General features: G+C 39.2%; 1 protein-coding gene across 3 annotated transcripts in view; it reads left to right on the top strand.

The window, feature by feature from the left end:
• Positions 1–18,178, top strand: part of TXNDC16 (thioredoxin domain containing 16) — a 114,195-nt gene that overhangs the window by 9,017 nt on the left and 87,000 nt on the right. For all 3 annotated transcript variants that reach the window (XM_036839783.1, XM_036839773.1, XM_036839793.1), the window contains exons 5-6: positions 4,827–4,900; positions 5,726–5,800. In XM_036839783.1, coding sequence (XP_036695678.1) covers positions 4,827–4,900; positions 5,726–5,800 — 149 coding nt within the window. The remainder of the gene's footprint in view (positions 1–4,826; positions 4,901–5,725; positions 5,801–18,178) is intronic.

Below are 18,178 nucleotides of genomic sequence, written 5' to 3'. Positions count from 1 at the left end.
TTTTTCTACCTTTTTTTTCATAAGAATAAACAGAAGTATAGATAATTCCAGATTATTGTATAAATTATAAATACAGGGGAAAAAAAGCTACTTAAAATTCTGGAGCTTAGAACTTTATTTTGTAAACCATTCTATTGGGGCCATGGTGTCACTTAATTTTTCAATCTTCTGTTTAAGTTTTTTTTTTTTTTTTGCCTGACAAATATAATAGATGTCCATAATTTAGCTATTAAATTTTTTCTGTTAACACAAACTGAGGTACCAAAATTGAAGTAATTCAAGTGTTTTTTTTTTTTCTTTCCTATTCTTCTAAGTCTTTATAATTGCTTATGTGGTGGGTTCTCATATTTATTTTTAGAAAAAAGTTAAAACAACCTAATTTGAAATTACATAATTTTTTTCTCAAAAAGTGTTTGAACTTGCCATGGAGTATCATGGAAAATTTCCACATGCATCATGGTTTAGATAGCTACAGGAGCCTTTCATTTAGTTTAAACTTAGAATTTGTACCTCAGAAAACGGAATGATTAGTAACCCAGTGTTTATTGAATTCTTTCAGATTAGTGTCTCCCTGACTTTCTGTGTACATTTATTCTTTCTTAGTTCATTAGCCTTCCTCCTTTGAGAGATGGCTACTGTCCCTCTCGGTCCCTGCAGCTGGAGTTCCCAGGGCAGGAAGCATAGAAAAGTTAACTGTGACTTTTAAAGGGAAACTGTTCACTCTCACCACAGAACACTTCTGACACCAGATGTGTGAGTTTTTCATACGAAGCACTTCTGACACTAACAACCCAGAGTTAGCACAGACCCCGCAGGTTAAGGGCCCAGTCCTATGAGATTGCCCCTCGCTTCAAATGCCAGTCACAAGGAGTGAGTGGGTCCCCGGGCTCCCTACGACTTCTGTAGGACTTGGCTGCAAATGGCGGTTCTCACAACCCCCTCCTCAGGTTCCATAATTGCCCATAATGTCTCACAGAACTCAGGGAAAGACTTGACTTACTATTACTGACTTCTTATAAAGGATATGTCAGGAACAGCCAAATGGAAGAGATGCGCGGGGCCACATCTGGAAGAGTCTCAAGTGCAGGAGTTTCTATCCCCGTGCGGTTTGGGGTGTGTCATCCTCCTGTACTTGGGTGTGTTCACTGGAAGCTTTCCACACCCTGTAGTTTAGGGTTTTTATGGAGGTTCTGTTATGTAGGCATGATTGGTCAAATCATTGGCCATTGGTGATGAACTCCATCTCCAGCCCTAAGGTGGGGAGGTGGGGCTGAAAGTTCCCACCCTCTGATCGTTCCCTTGTCTTGCTGGCAACCAGCCCCCATCCTGAAGCTGTCTAGGGGCCCCCAGCCACCAGTCATCTCATTAGCATGCAAACAGACACTCTCATCACTCCCAGAGATTCCAAGGGTTTCAGAAGCTCTTATATTTCGGGTTAAAGACCAAATATTAGAAGAAAAGGTACTCCTGGCACTCTATCATGCAGGAAATTACAGGGTTTTAGGAGCTCTGTGTTAGGAACAAGGGGCAAAGACCAAATATATATGTCTTATTATATCATGGTTATATACCTCAAAAACCTCTTTTTTAATGTCAATTCTGTTTTGTACAGAGGTCTCAGTTAACTCTGAACCACTGTTTATACTCTGGAATGATAGTGGCACTCATCTTTAAAGAGCTTTGAATAAAAATCGAAATTGAAATTTAGAAACAAAATGCTAGGTTGGTATGATACTCAAAAAGGATAATCATGCTGTTATCTAGTAGCTAATAAACTAGTAACTAGTAACTGTGTGTCTAGTAACTAGAGTAGAATATTAAGGTTCATGCCCACAGGTTACCTTTATGAACTAACAGTTTGTAAAGCTTTTTCAGTTGAGGACTCTAAGCTATGTGCAAAGGAGACTGGGTGAAAGAGATAGACCTATATTGAGTACCTAGCTCCCTCCCTGGTGCATAGTAGATACTCAGTACTGTTTATGAGATTGAAACGAGCTTGCTATATTTAGTCTTTTATTGGATAGCAAAATGGCTAAGACCCCAGTCTCTTTCTTTGGAGAGTATATATCCAAAATGGGGCGATAAAACACATTCACAGACTTTTTTTTTTTTGGCCATGCTGCTCAGGTTGTAAGAATCTTAGTTCCCCAACCAAGGGTTGAACCTGGGCCCTTGGCAGTGAAAGTGAGGAGTCCCAACCACCGGACCGCCAGGGAATTCCCACAGACCATTTTAATAACTAGCAGAACTTGGTCATTATAATAAGAGATACAAATAAAATGCTGTAGAGGTTTAAAAGAGAGAAATCTTACATGATCCTCAAGGTGGAAGGTCATATTATGGTATTGGGAAAGGCTTCACAAAAAGTAGCATTTTGAGATTGTCTTCAAAAGTTAAGATTTCAGGAGGCAGACGTAGATGAAGAAAACACTAAAATATAAATGGACTAAGTGTTCCAGTTAAGAAGAAGATTGTCAGGCTGGGAACAATAACCAAACCTAATTGTAAGCTGTTTAGAAATGCATCTTAAAATAAAGGCTTTAGAAATCCTTAAAGCAAATGAGGGAAAAAATATATATCGTGCAAAGAATAACCAAAAGAAAGCTGGTATGACTATATTATTGTATCAATGTAGATTTTAAAACAAAAAACCTTTGTCATCCTTTCTGTCCTAACCAATCCATCATTAAGTCCTTCAAGTTCTGCTATCAAAACTTTGCACATCTGACCACTTCCTGTACCTTCACTTTTACCCCCCTGCCCTTGTCTAAACCATCCTTACTTCTCCTCTGGGAAACCACAAGCCTCCTATTTGGCCTTTCTCCTTTCACTCTCGTCTCACTGAACCCTTCTCCACATGTAAGTCAGACGTGTCAGATCACATTGCTGCTCTCTCAGAAAGGCTTCCCATTACAGTTATGCTAACATGGAAACTCCTCTTTGGACACTTAATTCCTCTAATCTCATTTTCTGTTCCTCCACCTTGCTCAGCTTGTTCCTGACACATGCTAGTCATCTTTCTCTTACTTGGACCTTCTAGGTGTGTATTTCCGTAAGGCCTTTGCAGGTATTTCCCCCTCTGCTTAGAACTCATCTCTTCCACATATCTGTATATTTGTATGCATCATCACTCCATTACTTCGGTTCTTTGTGCAAACATCACCTCCTCAGAGAGGTCTTCTTTGATGACTTATCTAAAATGTTCTGTCACATATTATCCCCTTAATAGTGTTTTTTTCTTTATAGCCCTTAACATGACATACTAATTCGTTTTTTTTTTTTAATGGTCCGTCTCTACTTTTAGAATGTAAGTTCTAAAGATAAAGATTTTAATTTGGAACTTAACTGTACTCCCAGTGATAAGAACAGTGACTAACATATGGTAGGTGTTCAAATGTGTGTTGAATGGATGAATGGATAAATCTGTCGTCATAATACCAACCATCCCCTATGCTCTGACTTTTAAAAATGAAAAAAAAAACTGCATACACTAAAATTCAGTTTTTGGTTATGACCGTACTCTTTTCATTCGAATTCTCTATTCCTCATATCTTTTCTGAGTATCAGTTCTCTTTTAGTAGCTTTTTTCTATAAACCAAATGTAGCTTTCCCACTTGTCACTCTGCTTCCTCAAACTCCGTTAAAATTAACTTGAACAGCAAAAACAAAAAAGCCTCATCTAAAAAAAAAACAAAAAAACCCTAACTTAACAAAATCCAAAACAAAATACTAACTGTGCTTCTTCCAGACTTAGTTTTGGTAAGTTATGTCGGTGGCTACCCACTTGCCCCGTCTAAAAACCTCTTCATCCTCTTTATCTCTTGCCTTCCCCCATCTCTCCCATGTGGCATATTACACGCTCAGTCTTCTCCCTAGTTTTACTTACTGTATTTGTGAAAAGTCGCTTGAATCTCTTCTGTCCTTTTCTGCTTTACTAGAGGTCCCAGTCATCCCTCACCTGTACTGATGGGATACTCTATTAACCGGCTTCCTTGCCTTTGTGCTTTCATGCCTTCCATTGTATCTTCATGTTGCTGCCAGGATTGGCCTTATGTTTTTCACATAGAGTCCTGATTATAAGCTATCAAGGGCTGTTGTGGCTTCTCTAACATCATCAGGGACTCGGGTTCATTCTTTCTGTTGCACCATCCTTAGCAAAGGTTTCTTCTTTAAAGATGCCTTATGGTCCATGATGACTGCTGGTGCCTACCCATCTTGTCAGGAAGAAGTGGGAAGAGCAAGAGTATCAGTCAACCCCCTTTTAAGATCCTTCTACGCATCCCAAACCAGTAGTGACTTCTCCTAACATCATCTAGCCAGCCTTAGCTGTTGGGGGAGTCTGGAACAGTCTTTTAATGGGGCACTTGCTTTTAATGAAATTCTGTTAGTGACGCAAAAGGGTAGGATGGATTTGGGGTTAGAAACCAGCAATATCTGCCATACCTGTGTTCCAGCTACTGAGATGCTTTCGTGGTCCCAACTTAACACTCACTTCTGTGCTTCCCGGCTTTTGCACATGATTTTCTTGTCCTGCCTTAATTGTTTCCTTCCTTTCCTACCTCGTTACCTTCTACTTCCTTCATCAGATTGAATTAAATCTTAGGTATAATTAAATATAACTCTTAGGTGTAGGAACAGTTCCTTTCTCTGGGTTACCTCAAGCACTTGAATAAGTGAGCAATTACAGCATACAAATCAGAAAGAAAAGTAAAAAAGAAATTTGATCTGGAGACAAACTGTAATGTTTAATTTTCCTTTCTGTTTCCCTAACCAAGAAACTTGACCTTTTGATGTGTACTCTAAACGTTAAATATAATCTTTTAAAGGTTAATTGCGTCACAGAAGAAACATCGAGATACTGTGGAAGCGAAAAGGATTTGATGAAAGCATATTTATTCAGGTAAACTATTTTTAGTTTTTTTGGCTCAGATGGACAAACATAAAGCTATACTTCTAGAATATTCAAGTATACAAAATATCACTAGGCCAGAATAAAGGTATATGTAGTAGGGGTCATATGAAGCTTAGCAAGAAGTCCAACTAATAGATTTGTTACCTCCACTTTGCTTCCTAATCTGTAAATTGAGGAGATTAATACTTACCTCACAGGATTGTTTTGGATATTATATGAGAATCTTATGCAAGTGCTGACGGCAAATGCCTGGTTAAGTAAGCACTTAGCAAATTTAGTGTTCTAAGTAGGTATGTCAGGTCCATATTCGGGTGGGAAATAAATGTACTTTATTTTTGAGGGATCTGCAGATGTCCAGGTTATGGATTCCTCCGTTACTTGGGTCTGCTAATCTGAGTTTTCTCACAAATCCTTTCCTCACACTCTTGGGATTTGGCCTAGGAAGTGGGGAGAGATCCTGTCTCCTCAGGGACCTACTGCTGAGGACCCTTCTTTCTCTCTCCTGCTTGTCTCCTTCCCAGCCCATTTGGGGAATCCGTGTGTGCTGGGAGGAAGCCTTGTTGGGACTCCTGTTGCTTCCCAGTCTTTTTGCCAGGCCCAGGGCCTAAGCTTTTCAAAGTCAGTGTATCTATGCCTGTGTGTTCAGTAAATATTTGAGTGTGTATCATGGCCAGCACTCTGGTAGGTGGATCGGCTAGCGGATAAGACACAGGCTCCAAGAACTGCCAGAACTTCCAGCGTAGTGTGTTAGAGAGACAAGTGAATTGTATGCTAAGGAAATATTTCTGTAATGCTTTTTAAACCTTTTTGCAGGGGTCACATATTACTCAGAGAATTCCCAACCGATACCTTGTTCGATGTGGATGCCATCGTTGCTCATGTTCTCTTGTAAGTACAGGGGATACCCATTTACTTACTCACTTGTTATTTATCTATTGATTTCATTTTAGACAACCACAATCCATTACAATATCTTAGGGTCTTAGCATTATATTTGTAAGCATCAGTTTCACACATATTGCTGGTCTATCTTCCCACATAGAGGATCTAAAAAGTCTTGAATGGCAGAGGATACAGAAACATGGAGATATTCTGTATAAAAGTAGGAGGTGGCACAACACGGCCACCTGGCTCATACTATTGCTCTTGCCTTTGATTCTGTCCGTGGAGTGAGGATGTTACCGGGACAGAAGCTCATCTTTGCTATTCTCACTAGGGTTTTTGAAGTGTCTAGCCTCCTTTTCACCCCAGCCTGATTTTTTTTTTTTTCCGGAGTCTGTAGCTCCGTGCCTGCTCAGTACATGCAGAAACATTTCAGATGTTCCCAGCATGTACTGAATGTTTATTGAGAGAGAGTGAATCTAATTTAACTTGCCTGGCATGGAATCTTTAGGCCTGGGATTCAGCCCTACCTGGGGTCCACTCCTGCAGTTTCTCCTCAAATGAGGTAGTAGTATCTTTGGTAACAGAGCTAGAGGCTACGACTTTTTCACGACACGAGTTTACAGGGACTTTTCCAATTTAACGTTTGCTGAGACCTTTGCTGACCTTGACTATCTCTGTTTTCTGTGTGGCTCCCGTCTTCCTCCTCTTCTTCTACCTGATTCTCGCAAAAATGGTGTGAAAGTTAAGTTACAGGAAACTCTAAACTTGATAGATGAAAAGTTGTGGTTATCACATGTTCCAGTACTAATAATATATTAATGAACAGTCTTTAGAAATCCCGGCCAACCGTGGACCCTGAGGCCTGTGGACTGAGCAGCCAGCTGTAAGCGATGAAAGATGGCCTTTTGAAGAAGGAATTCCAAAGACCTGTTGGGCTGCCTTGGAAGCCCTTTCCTGGGATAGAGAAGGGGTGGCTATCTTGAGAGTGGGGGTCATGAAAAGCTTAGCAAAAAGTCCAAGTCATAGATATATTTGTTCTCAGGAAGCTTACTCATTTATGCTTTTTACAGTGGATACCTGATGACTGTCTTTGACCCAGAAACAAGGGTGAAGAATCAGAGAAAGAAGATTCTTTAAGGGATGGGGGAGGGGATACTAAGGTTGTCTTTGACAAGTCTGACAGCAAATCCTGGAGCAGCAGGTCCACGCTGGGCAACCTGATGACAAGGTGGTTTCGAAACAACTGGGCCTTAGATGTGGAGAGGACCGTGTTACCTGAACTGGGTAGCCTGTGGGGCTTGTGTCATTCAATCCTGCCATGGTGTCCTGTTCCTTGTGCTGTACTAATGCTGATTTATAGAACACTAATTCCACAAATAGAGTATTCCCCACGTTCCTGCTATGTGCCAGATACTTGTAAGGCACTGGAGATGCAAGACAGCATAAGATGTGGCTCTGTTCTCCAAGAATTTAATGTTTTGTTGCAGAGACAGATATGTAAACAGAAAATATGTAGGAAGTAAAATAGTAGAAGTATGCCTGCATATGTCCACAGGGTAGTGAATAGTTCCTTGTGTCTAGAATGAGGGTGGATGTTTGTTAAGAAGCCTTCCTGAAGGAGGTGGCACTTGGGATGAGTCTTGAAGGATAAGCGGGGGTTTGCCTGGTGAAGAAATGGAAGGTGGAAGAAGCAGGGGAAACTGTGAGCCCAGGCAGGGAGGTCAGGACAGGTTGGAGAGGGTAGTTTTTACTGGAGTCTGAAATGTGAAGCAGGAGGTGAGAGCAGAGAAGTTGACATGGGGTCAGAGGAAAGGATCTTTGTTTACCATGTGAAGAAGTTTAGGCTTTGGGGTAGCCCCTGAAGGGTGAGGAGGCCAGCTCTGGGCCAGAATCCTTGTGTGATCTTTCAGACCCAACCACAGGCAGTTGGAAGCTTTGCCTGGCAGGCGTCATAGGGGGAAGGTGCTCTCCCACACCAGACTGGTGCACAGCCAGAGCACTGCAGTTTTCTAGAGAAAATTGAGGTCCAGGACTCAGACCCCTCCCCTTCCCAATCCCTCGGACCCCTCCCTCTCCCATCCTTCTGGCCAGACTGGCCTTTAGCCCCAGGTGTCTCCATTTGGAGCCTCATTATCAGGAATGCGGCCTGAGGCACCTTCCAGGTGCTTTGCCAAGACCTCCTTATCACAGGTCTTTGGCTAAACACTTTCTCTGCTTTAACTCTGTACTTTCTTCTCCTCGCCCTTCCCCTGCTCAGTCCCCCCACCATTCCACGGGTCCATAAAGAGCCAGGAGCCTTCTCTTTGCAGCTCCTTGGAATGAGATGATTCCCATGCCCACTGGCCCTGGCCTGGAGCTGTTCAATGGCGGGCGATGGGAATGGAACATTGTGGAGCCTGTGCCTCTCCTTTTGCCTCTTGCTTGCACTGTCGCAATAAGTGAATAAAGGCTTGGTTGTTACTTTTAGTTGGGCTCTCTGTCCTAAGTGACCACCTCAACACCTGATTGCTCAACGGAGGGTTGTAGGCAGATAAGTGATGTGACCAGATTAGCACTTGAGGGCTCTTTCTGGCGGGTGAGAGACAAATTTGTGGGATCCAAGCACGTGTAGACACCATTGTGTGGCCATTGTGCAATCTAGGGAAGTAAAGATAGCAAAGAGGGGGTTTTCATTTTAATGCTTAGGAGGTGAAATTAACCGGGCTTGGTAACGATTAATTTGATTAATCCCTGATCTCTTCTTTTCCTTCCTTCCCATCTCACTCTACCCCAAATCTGATCTGATCACCATCTGAACTAGGCAAGGATGAAGAGCAAATTTACAGGAGAAAATGCGTCTACTTTAACAAGTCGGATGCCCATCTTACCTGAGTCTTGAGTAAGCAGCTGTAGGAATTGGCGCCCCTGGGGAGTGTTGTCAACATGTAGGTCATCTAGGGAGCATCCTAGGATAACACCAACATATAAAGGAAGAAGAAACTGAGCAGGAAAACACAAATGTCAAGGAGGTAGAATTCCAAAGAGGCAATGCCCTCATTTTTGTTTAAAATGTAAGAAAACTGACTTGTGGAATACAGTATTTTACAAAAATTTTCAGTAATGATACTTAGAATCTTGAAGAACTGTGCTAAATAGTATGCCATATCATAGCTGTACCTTGCAAATTGCCATGAGGAAAAAAATGCCTCTCAAGCCGTCACCCTACTTCTTTGTGCTAAAAGCATCAGTTTGAAATACCCAGTTCCTGGCAAGCAGTTCCTCCCTTGTACTCTTTTCGGTTGTATACTATTCCTAGAAATGGAACTGAACTGTTGCTTGATATCTTTTGCCCACTTTTCTATCATTTTTTTTTTAAAGGGTGATTTTGTCCTAGAGCTGGTTATTTCTTTTATTTCTTTATTTCTTTATTTATTTATGGCTGTGTTGGGTCTTCGTTGCTGTGTGCGGGCTTTCTCTAGTTGTGGCGAGCGGCGGCTTCTTATTGCGGTGGCTTCTCTTGTTGCAGAGCACAAACTCTAGGCACACGGGCTTCAGTAGTTGCGGCACTTGGGCTTCAGTAGTTGTGGCTCGCAGGCTCCAGAGCACAGGCTCAGTAGTTGTGGCGCATGGGCTTAGTTGCTCCGCGGCATGTGAGATCTTCCTGGACCAGGGCTCAAACCCATGTCCCCTGCATGGGCAGGCAGATTCTTAACCACTGTGCCACCAGGGAAGTCCTCTATCATGTTTTGAACTTTTATTCTTATTAATTTCTAGGTGCTCTCCTTATATAAAGGAGACACAAATTGTACATTTTCCTGTTTGTCATTTATCTTTTGAATTTCCCTGTTTTGTTATTTTAAATATCATCAGGTCAAATTTATCTTTTCTCTTTTGACTTCTGGATTTTAAGTTGTACCAAGGTCTCCCTATGCCCTTGTTACAAAGGAATTCACTTAAAGAAATTAATAGACTGTTTTATAGAGCAGTTTTAGGATTACAGAAAATTGAACAGATAGTACAGAGAATTCCTCCTTTCTCCTCTGTACTGTTTCCTCTGTTAACATTTTGCATGGGTGTGGTACATTTGTTACAACTGATGAATCAATACTGATACATTATTATTAACCGAAGTGAATAGTTTATGTTAGGGTTCACTCTGTGCTGTACAGTTCTATGCGTTTTGACAACATCTGTATCATTTTGCATTACCACCTACATTGAATGAGTTCCTGTTGCTCTACATTCTTGCCAACATTTGGTATTGTTAATTTTTTTTTTTTTAACTGTAGCTATTCTAATACATGTGTAGTGGTATCTCATTGTTTTAATTTACAACTTCCTAAGGACAAATGATATTGAGCATCTTTTAGTATGCTTATTTGCTGTCTGTATATTTTCTTTGGTGGGGTATCCGCTCAGATCTTTTGCCCATATTTTAAATTTTTTTTTTTTCTCATTGTTGAGTTTAAGAGTCCTTTTGTATACTTTGGATACAATTCCTTTATCAGATATATGTTTTGCAAATATTTTCTCCCAGTCTGTGGCTTGTTTCTTCATTCTCTTAACAGTGTCTTTTGCAGAGCAGAAGTTTTTAATAATAATAAAATCCAACTTTACAATTTTTTTTCTTTCATGGATCATGCTTTTGGGGTTGTATCTAAAAATTCATTGCCAAATCCAAGGTCACCAAGATTTTCTTCTATGTTTTACATTTAGGTCTGTGATCCATTTTGAGTTAATTTTTATGAAAGGTGTAAAGTCAGTGTCTCGATTCACTTATTTGCACGTGAATGTCCAGTTGTTTTAGCCCCTTTATTGAAAAGCCGAGCCTTTCTCCATTAAACTGCTTTTGCTCTTTTGTCAAAGATCAGACTCTATTTATGTGGGTGTATTTCTTCTCTTAATGTTTTAGCTGTTCAATTTAACATTTAAATCTTTGCTTTGTTTGGCATTTAACTAGGTGAATAGTATGAGCAATATATTAGTCAGGTGGCTAAATAATTGTCCCAACACAACTGAAATTAATCTCAGTTTTCAAGGTGCGATTTTTTATACTAAACGCTCATATATATTTGGGTCTACTTTGGACTTTGTTTCGTTAATCTGTCTATTTTTTTTTTTTACTAGTACTGTTGCTTTAATTACTGAGGCTTTATAATATATATTGTAATATCTGAAAGGTCCAGGCCCCTTCATGTTTCTGTTTCTAGAATTGCATTTTTGTTCTGTTTACATGTGACATTTAAAATTAGCTTGTCTGGTTTCTTCCTCTCCCTGACTAAATCCTACTGGCATTAAATTTATAAGTTATTTTGGGGACACTTGACATCTTTAGAATGAATCTTCCCATCCCAGAACCAGATGTCTTTCCATTTATTCAAGTTTTCTTTTGTGTTCTCTAGTAGTGTTTTAATGCTTTCTTCATATATGCTTGGACACTGAAATTTATTTCTGGGTATTTTATATCTTTTGTTTCTATTGTAAATGGGTTCTTTTCTTCCATTATCTTCTACTACATATACACTGATAAATTTTTATATGATCAGTGATCCACAGCTATACTTGAACTTTGCTTCTTTGTAAACAGAAAAGATCAAGGTTTTAGACAATTTCTTAGTCTCAGAATATAGAAAAATTGCAATTGGGGAAGAATTAAGTTAGTAAAATCTAAGACTAGAATAACAAGTGTAAACTTAGGGTAACCCTATACTAAATATTTACAGAATTGTATATTTTTGAACCATTATGGCCAATTAAGTAGTGTATTTTTGGAGGACATTTAAAGTATTCCTAAAACATCATTGATTAAAAATATTCTGACTAAATGGTCTACTAACATTTTTAACACATTGATTTTTCAGGATATATTAATGAAATAAACCAAGTGTTTAGAGCATAGCATAGTTCTATGTGTGTAAGAAAGGGAGTGTTAAGTCTAAAACTCTGAAAGGTCTTCGATGTTACCCTCCTTGCATATACACTTGCAGAAACACCAAGCCTCTGAATCAGAAATCAGACACAGCAGTAACAGCAATCACAGTAACATGGTAGTACTGGATTTGCCATACCCAGTTCTCCACAGAGCTACAAAGTGAGAGCCATATGCTTACATCTGTACTTACAGCAAGGTTTGGAGAAGGAGAACTTAAATTATGAATCTCTGAGTTTATATAGGAGCTGGCAAATCTGCTTTTTTCCTTCTGGAGATAGAGTGCTTATCTTTTTCTCTGGAATTTAAACAAATTGCTTGGGGCAGTAGGAAAAGGTCTCTGTGCCTAAATATAAGCATTTAGCTCCAGGGAAGATAAGGAAAGTTTTATTACCTTTGAATGGGACCAGGTGGCTCCAGAGAAAAGGAAACAAGATTAGAATGTGAAGAGGAGACGTTTTCCATCTTTGTGTACTGCCAATTTTCATCTTCAGGAGACATGGACTGTATAGGAACACTGAGAAATCTAGGAGGGATAGTTTTCTAACAGAGACATATATAAATATTTATTTATGGCATACATGTATTTGGTATAAATATTTCAAAGTTTCACAAGAACCTGATTATTGGTTTACGGGAATGGAATGCGGAAGCTGGGATGGGGGAAGGAGTTGGAGGTGGACTTTTCACTCTTCAACTTTTTGGATACTTTTTGTGTTATGAGTCCTACGAAAGAGTTAAAATTTGCAAAATAAATAAAATTTAAAATAAAGGTAAGATTATAGATTTATAGTCTACAAATTCTCAGCTCTGTTTCCTAAAATATACATAGTCAAAACCGATGGAATTGGGTGGTTTGGTAACTGTGAGGAAAATTTCACTTCCCAGCTTCTAGATTGGGTTAAGAAGGGTAATATTTAGAAAAAGAAAGTAAAGTAACAATTATTCTTTATTTGTTGATTGAGAATACCATATGTAACCAGTCTGAGGCAAGTCAGATAGAGGTATAGGAGATTGAGGCACTATAATCTCAAATGTGCTTTGGAATGATATATGAAGAAGTCAGGGTTTATGGAGGATTTATCCGTTGTGTGATCATAGCAGTTTATCTTTTCTGATTGCTAGTTTTCCTCATCTCTTAAATGTTAAAAATTGCACTGTCATTAGATTTTTTTGAAGATCAAATAAAGTAATACATCTGAAAATATGCTTTGTGTTTTACCCAGCGCTCTACAAATGTTAGTCGCTTTTTTCTATATAAATGCAGGAAATCTCATTTTGCAATTAAGAAAAAAAGCAATCCAAATTCAGATATCTACCTGCCGTTCTGTTGCACACACAGTAGTAATAGAAGTGAGTTCATGCAAGTCCGTGCTGGCGACAGTTGCTGGGAATATTTGCCATGAGGCAGCAGTTGCAAAGAAAGGCCATTTTTCCCCCTAGTCATTGTTGACTCCTGGAAATCATCAAATGATATTGATACAAAAAGGAAAGACTGTGTAGTACTGTAAGAAACAATGAAATCTCAATAACTCTTTATTAAGATTTGCTAATTGATATTCTGTGACAATATTTTGTCAAGTGGAAGATTTCTTTCCTTTTAAGTTAATGTACTACTGATGATAATATGAACTACAAATATTATGGTAATTATTTTCAACTATCATAATTTCTGCTAATATTTTATTTTTAACACATTATTGCAGAGCCTGGGTTTGAGCTTGGGTAAAACTTCTGGGGAAAGCTCCTCTCGGAGTTGTCTTCCTTTAAAACTCCTGAGCTGTGTTCAAGCTGGTCCCTTCCTAATAGGTTTTGAGCTATTGCTCCTTCCTTTATCTCTATGAGATTTGTTCCTACACAATATTATCAGGTGGGCTCCTGTTTGATAGTGACATACTGGGAAATTATAATAAAAAATTACTTGCCTTGGATTTGAATTCCTCGCAGCTCTATGTTAATTGGTAGTAATGGTTATATCCCCACTGTGCCCTCTTACACAAAGTCCTTCTACCACTGCATAGCGTCGTGTGTGACATGTATTAGGTGTTGAAAAATATTGGATTGATGGATGAATGAATTGGGAAGCTTCACTTTTTGGTTGTTAAAAATTGGAGGAGCAGAAATCTTCTTATGTTATAAGCCCATAAGATTGTTTCTGGTGTTAAGAATTTTATAAGTGGTAAGCTAGTAGGAAAATACACAGCGTATGACAGAAAGACTTTGATGTTTTTGAACTTTGTTATTACTTGTACTCTCAATTCAAATTTCAGAGATGGCTTCTGTTTGTTTTTTTAACTGTATTAATTTAGAAAATGCCTAGTGAAACATTTTGGGATATTTCATTTTATCCATGGATCTGCCTAGAATAATATACAGTCATCCCTCAGTATCCGAGGGGGATTGGTTCAGCACCTCCCACCCCCCCCAGCTTCCTCACCCTCCGTGGATACAAGAATCCCCAGATGCTCAATCCCTTATATAAAATGGTGTAGTATTAGCATATAACCTATGCACATCCTCCCGTATACTTATTTTTATTTTTTATTTTTAACATCTTTATTGGAGTATAATTGCTTTACAATGGTGTGTTAGTTTCTGCTTTATAACAAAGTGAATCAGCTATACATATATCCCCATATCTCCTCCCTCTTGTGTCTCCCTTCCACCCTCCCTATCCCACCCCTCTAGGTGGTCACAAAGCACCAAGCTGATCTCCCTGTGCTATGCGGCTGCTTCCCACTAGCTATCTATTTTACATTTGGTAGTATACATACGTCCATGCCACTCTCTCACTTCATCCCAGCTTACCCTTCCCCCTCCCCATGTCCTCAAGTCCATTCTCTAAGTCTGCGTCTTTATTCCTCTCCTGCCCCTAGGTTCTTCAGAACCATTTTTTTTTTTTTTTAGATTCCATATATATGTGTTAGCATATGGTATTTGTTTTTCTCTTTCTGACTTACTTCACTCTGTATGACAGACTCTAGTTCCATCCACCTCACTACAAATAACTCAATTTCTTTTCTTTTTATGGTTGAGTAATATTCCATTGTATATATGTGCCACATCTTCTTTATCCATTCATCTGTCGATGGACACTTAGGTTGCTTCCATGTCCTGGCTATTGTAAATAAAGCTGCAGTGAACATTGTGGTACATGACTCTTTTTGAATTACGGTTTTCTCAGGGTATACGCCCAGTAGTGGGATTGCTGGGTCGTATGGTAGTTCTATTTTTAGTTTTATAAGGAACCTCCATACTGTTCTCCATAGTGGCTGTGTCAATTTACATTCCCACCAACAGTGCAAGAGGGTTCCCTTTTCTCCACACCCTCTCCAGCATTTATTGTTTGTAGATTTTTTGATGATAGCCATTCTGACTGGTGTGAGGTGATACCTCATTGTAGTTTTGATTTGCATTTCTCTAATGATTAGTGATGATGAGCATTCTTTCATGTGTTTGTTGGCAATCTGTATATCTTCTTTGGAGAAATGTCTATTTCGGTCTTTTGCCCATTTTTGGATTGGATTGTTTGTTTTTTTTATATTGAGCTGCATGAGCTGCTTGTAAATTTTGGAGATTAATCCTTTGTCAGTTGCTTCATTTGCAAATACTTTCTCCCATTCTGAGGGTTGTCTTTTCGTCTTATTTATGGTTTCCTTTGCTTTGCAAAAGCTTTTAAGTTTCATTAGGTCCCATTTGTTTATTTTTGTTTTTATTTCCGGTTCTCTAGGAGGTGGGTCAAGAAGGATCTTGCTGTGATGTATGTCATAGAGTGTTCTGCCTGTGTTTTCCTCTAAGAGTTTTATAGTGTCTGGCCTTACATTTAGGTCTTTAATTCATTTTGAGTTTATTTTTGTGTGTGGTGTTAGGGAGTGTTCTAATTTCATTCTTTTACGTGTAGCTGTCCAGTTTTCCCAGCACCACTTATTGAAGAGGTTGTCTTTTCTCCGTTGTATATTCTTGCCTCCTTTATAAAAAATAAGGTGACCATATGTGCGTGGGTTTATCTCTGGGCTTTCTATCTTGTTCCATTGATCTATCTTTCTGATTTTGTGCCAGTACCATATTGTCTTGATTACTGTAGCTTTGTAGTATAGTCTGAAGTCAGGGAGTCTGATTCCTCCAGCTCCGTTTTTCTCAGGATTGCTTTGGCTATTTGGGGTCTTTTGTGTTTCCATATAAATTGTGAAATTTTTTGTTGTAGTTCTGTGAAAAATGCCATTGGTAGTTTGATAGGGATTGCATTGAATCTGTAGATTGGTTTGGGTAGTATAGTCATTTTCACAATGTTGATTCTTCCAATCCAAGAACATGGTATATCTCTCCATCTGTTTGTATCATCTTTAATTTCTTTCATCAGTGTCTTATAGTTTTCTGCATACAGGTCTTTTGTCTCCCTAGGTAGGTTTATTCCTAGGTATTTCATTCTTTTTGTTGCAATGGTAAATAGGAGTGTTTCCTTAATTTCTCTTTCAGATTTTTCATCATTAGTGTATAGGAATGCCAGAGATTTCTGTGCATTAATTTTGTATCCTGCTACTTTACCAAATTCATTGATTAGCTCTAGTAGCTCCCGTATACTTTAAATCATCTGTAGATTACTTATAATACCTAATACAATGTAAATGCTGTGTAAATAGTTGTCAGTATATGGCAAATCCAAGCTTTGTTTTTTAGACTTTTTTGGAATTATTTTTTCCAAATATTTTCCACCTGCATTTGGCTGAACCTGCAAATGTGGAACCCATGGATACTGAGGGTCAACTGTAATTAATTTAGATAAAAGTAATTTGTCTGTCTCTCTCCTTCATCTCTCCCTCTTTCCCCCCCTCCCTCTTTGCTTTTTTTTTTTTTTCCTAGGAGTTTTGGTAAGGCAAAATAGAAGCTAACTTTTTGTTTTTATTGGGTTTTTTGGAATTTGAATAATGGCAGAAATATGATATAAAAGTGGTCTTTTTTTTCTGAAAAAAGGCTGAGCAACCTGCTGCTCTAAGGAAGCAGGGTCAGGTAGACTCCTGAGTTCCTTTTTTTTTTTTTCTGACACCCATTCAGTTCTTGGCCATATATCTTATCTACCTAATGATTGTGTTAGGAGGGTCTCAGGAAGAGTATGCCAAGGAAAAGGAAGGCCTTTCTGGGGCAGGAATAGCTCCCAGGTCAGAACAGTCTCAGGCTGTTTTGCCCCATCTTTAGAGCAAGAAAATCGCAAGACAGACTTTTCCTTTAACCCATTTCTCCACTTTGGAACTGGAGTGAAGGAGCACAGCCTCATGGAATGGATCCTAGAGATCCCTAGATGTCCCCATATTCTGGAAATTAACATTAAAAAATATATTAAAGTTACAAAGCCATTGGGAACAATCACAGAGATCATGAGATTATGAATGTCATTAGTTTTGGTATTATTACCTCTTGGATAATGACTCTTTAATGAGCTATGGGACATTAGGCAAGGTAACCTCTTTAAGGCCCATGACCTTATCTGTAAAATGCAGTTAATGATAGTAGTGATCTCAGTTGGTTGCCATGAAAATTAAGCAAGACTGAGTGTATTGTTGGGTGTTCTTAGTTATAAGCCCCAGAATCTGGGTCTGACTGGCTTAAGCAGAAAAGGATTTAGAGCAGATGTAGGAAATCTCAGGCTCACTAGAAGGGTTGGAGAACTGGACTCAGGTTTATTTGGCTCTGAATTATTTGGCTCATAATCATGGCACGGAGCTAGTCTCTGGGGGACTGCTGCATTACTTCTGGGCATTGCATGCCCCAACTTGCATTGCTAACACTACAGCTGTCATTAGCACTCTTGTCATTCTTGCCTTCAAAGCTGACTGTTGCTGCTGCTGCTGCTTCTGGAAATAATTCTGCACTGTTCCTGATTCTTTACATCACTAGCTCCCAGTCTGGCATGTCAGATAAGTGATTCTGGGTCATATAGCCTAGCAGCAGGGAGCCTGGAAAAGCAATTTACAGTATTAGTAGCTTGTATGTGGGGACTTAGGCTCTGCCCACCATGAAGACTTAGAAAACTGGGAATTCCCAAAGCAGAAAAGTCAGGCAGTCCCAAAACTGATAAACCGCCACTACTTATGTAGTACTTAGTACTATGCCTGACATGTGGGAAGTGTCCCCCCAAACATTGGCTTTTATCAATTTATATTTGCCAGTCTTTATTGAGAAAAAAGGTTAGGGATATTTCTACTCCTAGGTTAGATTTTTGAAGCAAATGGATTAGAGCTGCTAGAGAAGTAAAGGTAAACGGATGGATGTCATTCCCAAGCCGAGAATTTACATGGCAGTCCAATTACTTCACTAGATGGTGTCTCCCAGCAGTTTTGAAGTAACTCAAGGGTAATTCTGGTCTTGCTAACCAAAACGTATAAGTAGCCAGTAGCCCAGATCGCCACTGTGACTCTCTGGCTATTCATTAGTTGCCTCCCTTTTTACCTGGTTTACCATGTATGAGTGGTCAGTAA

Source organism: Balaenoptera musculus, chromosome 2, assembly GCF_009873245.2.
Source record: "Balaenoptera musculus isolate JJ_BM4_2016_0621 chromosome 2, mBalMus1.pri.v3, whole genome shotgun sequence".
Classification (NCBI taxonomy): Eukaryota; Metazoa; Chordata; class Mammalia; order Artiodactyla; family Balaenopteridae; genus Balaenoptera; species Balaenoptera musculus.
The sequence above is the reverse complement of the archived record's forward strand: the minus strand, read 5'-3'. Positions and strand labels throughout refer to the sequence as shown.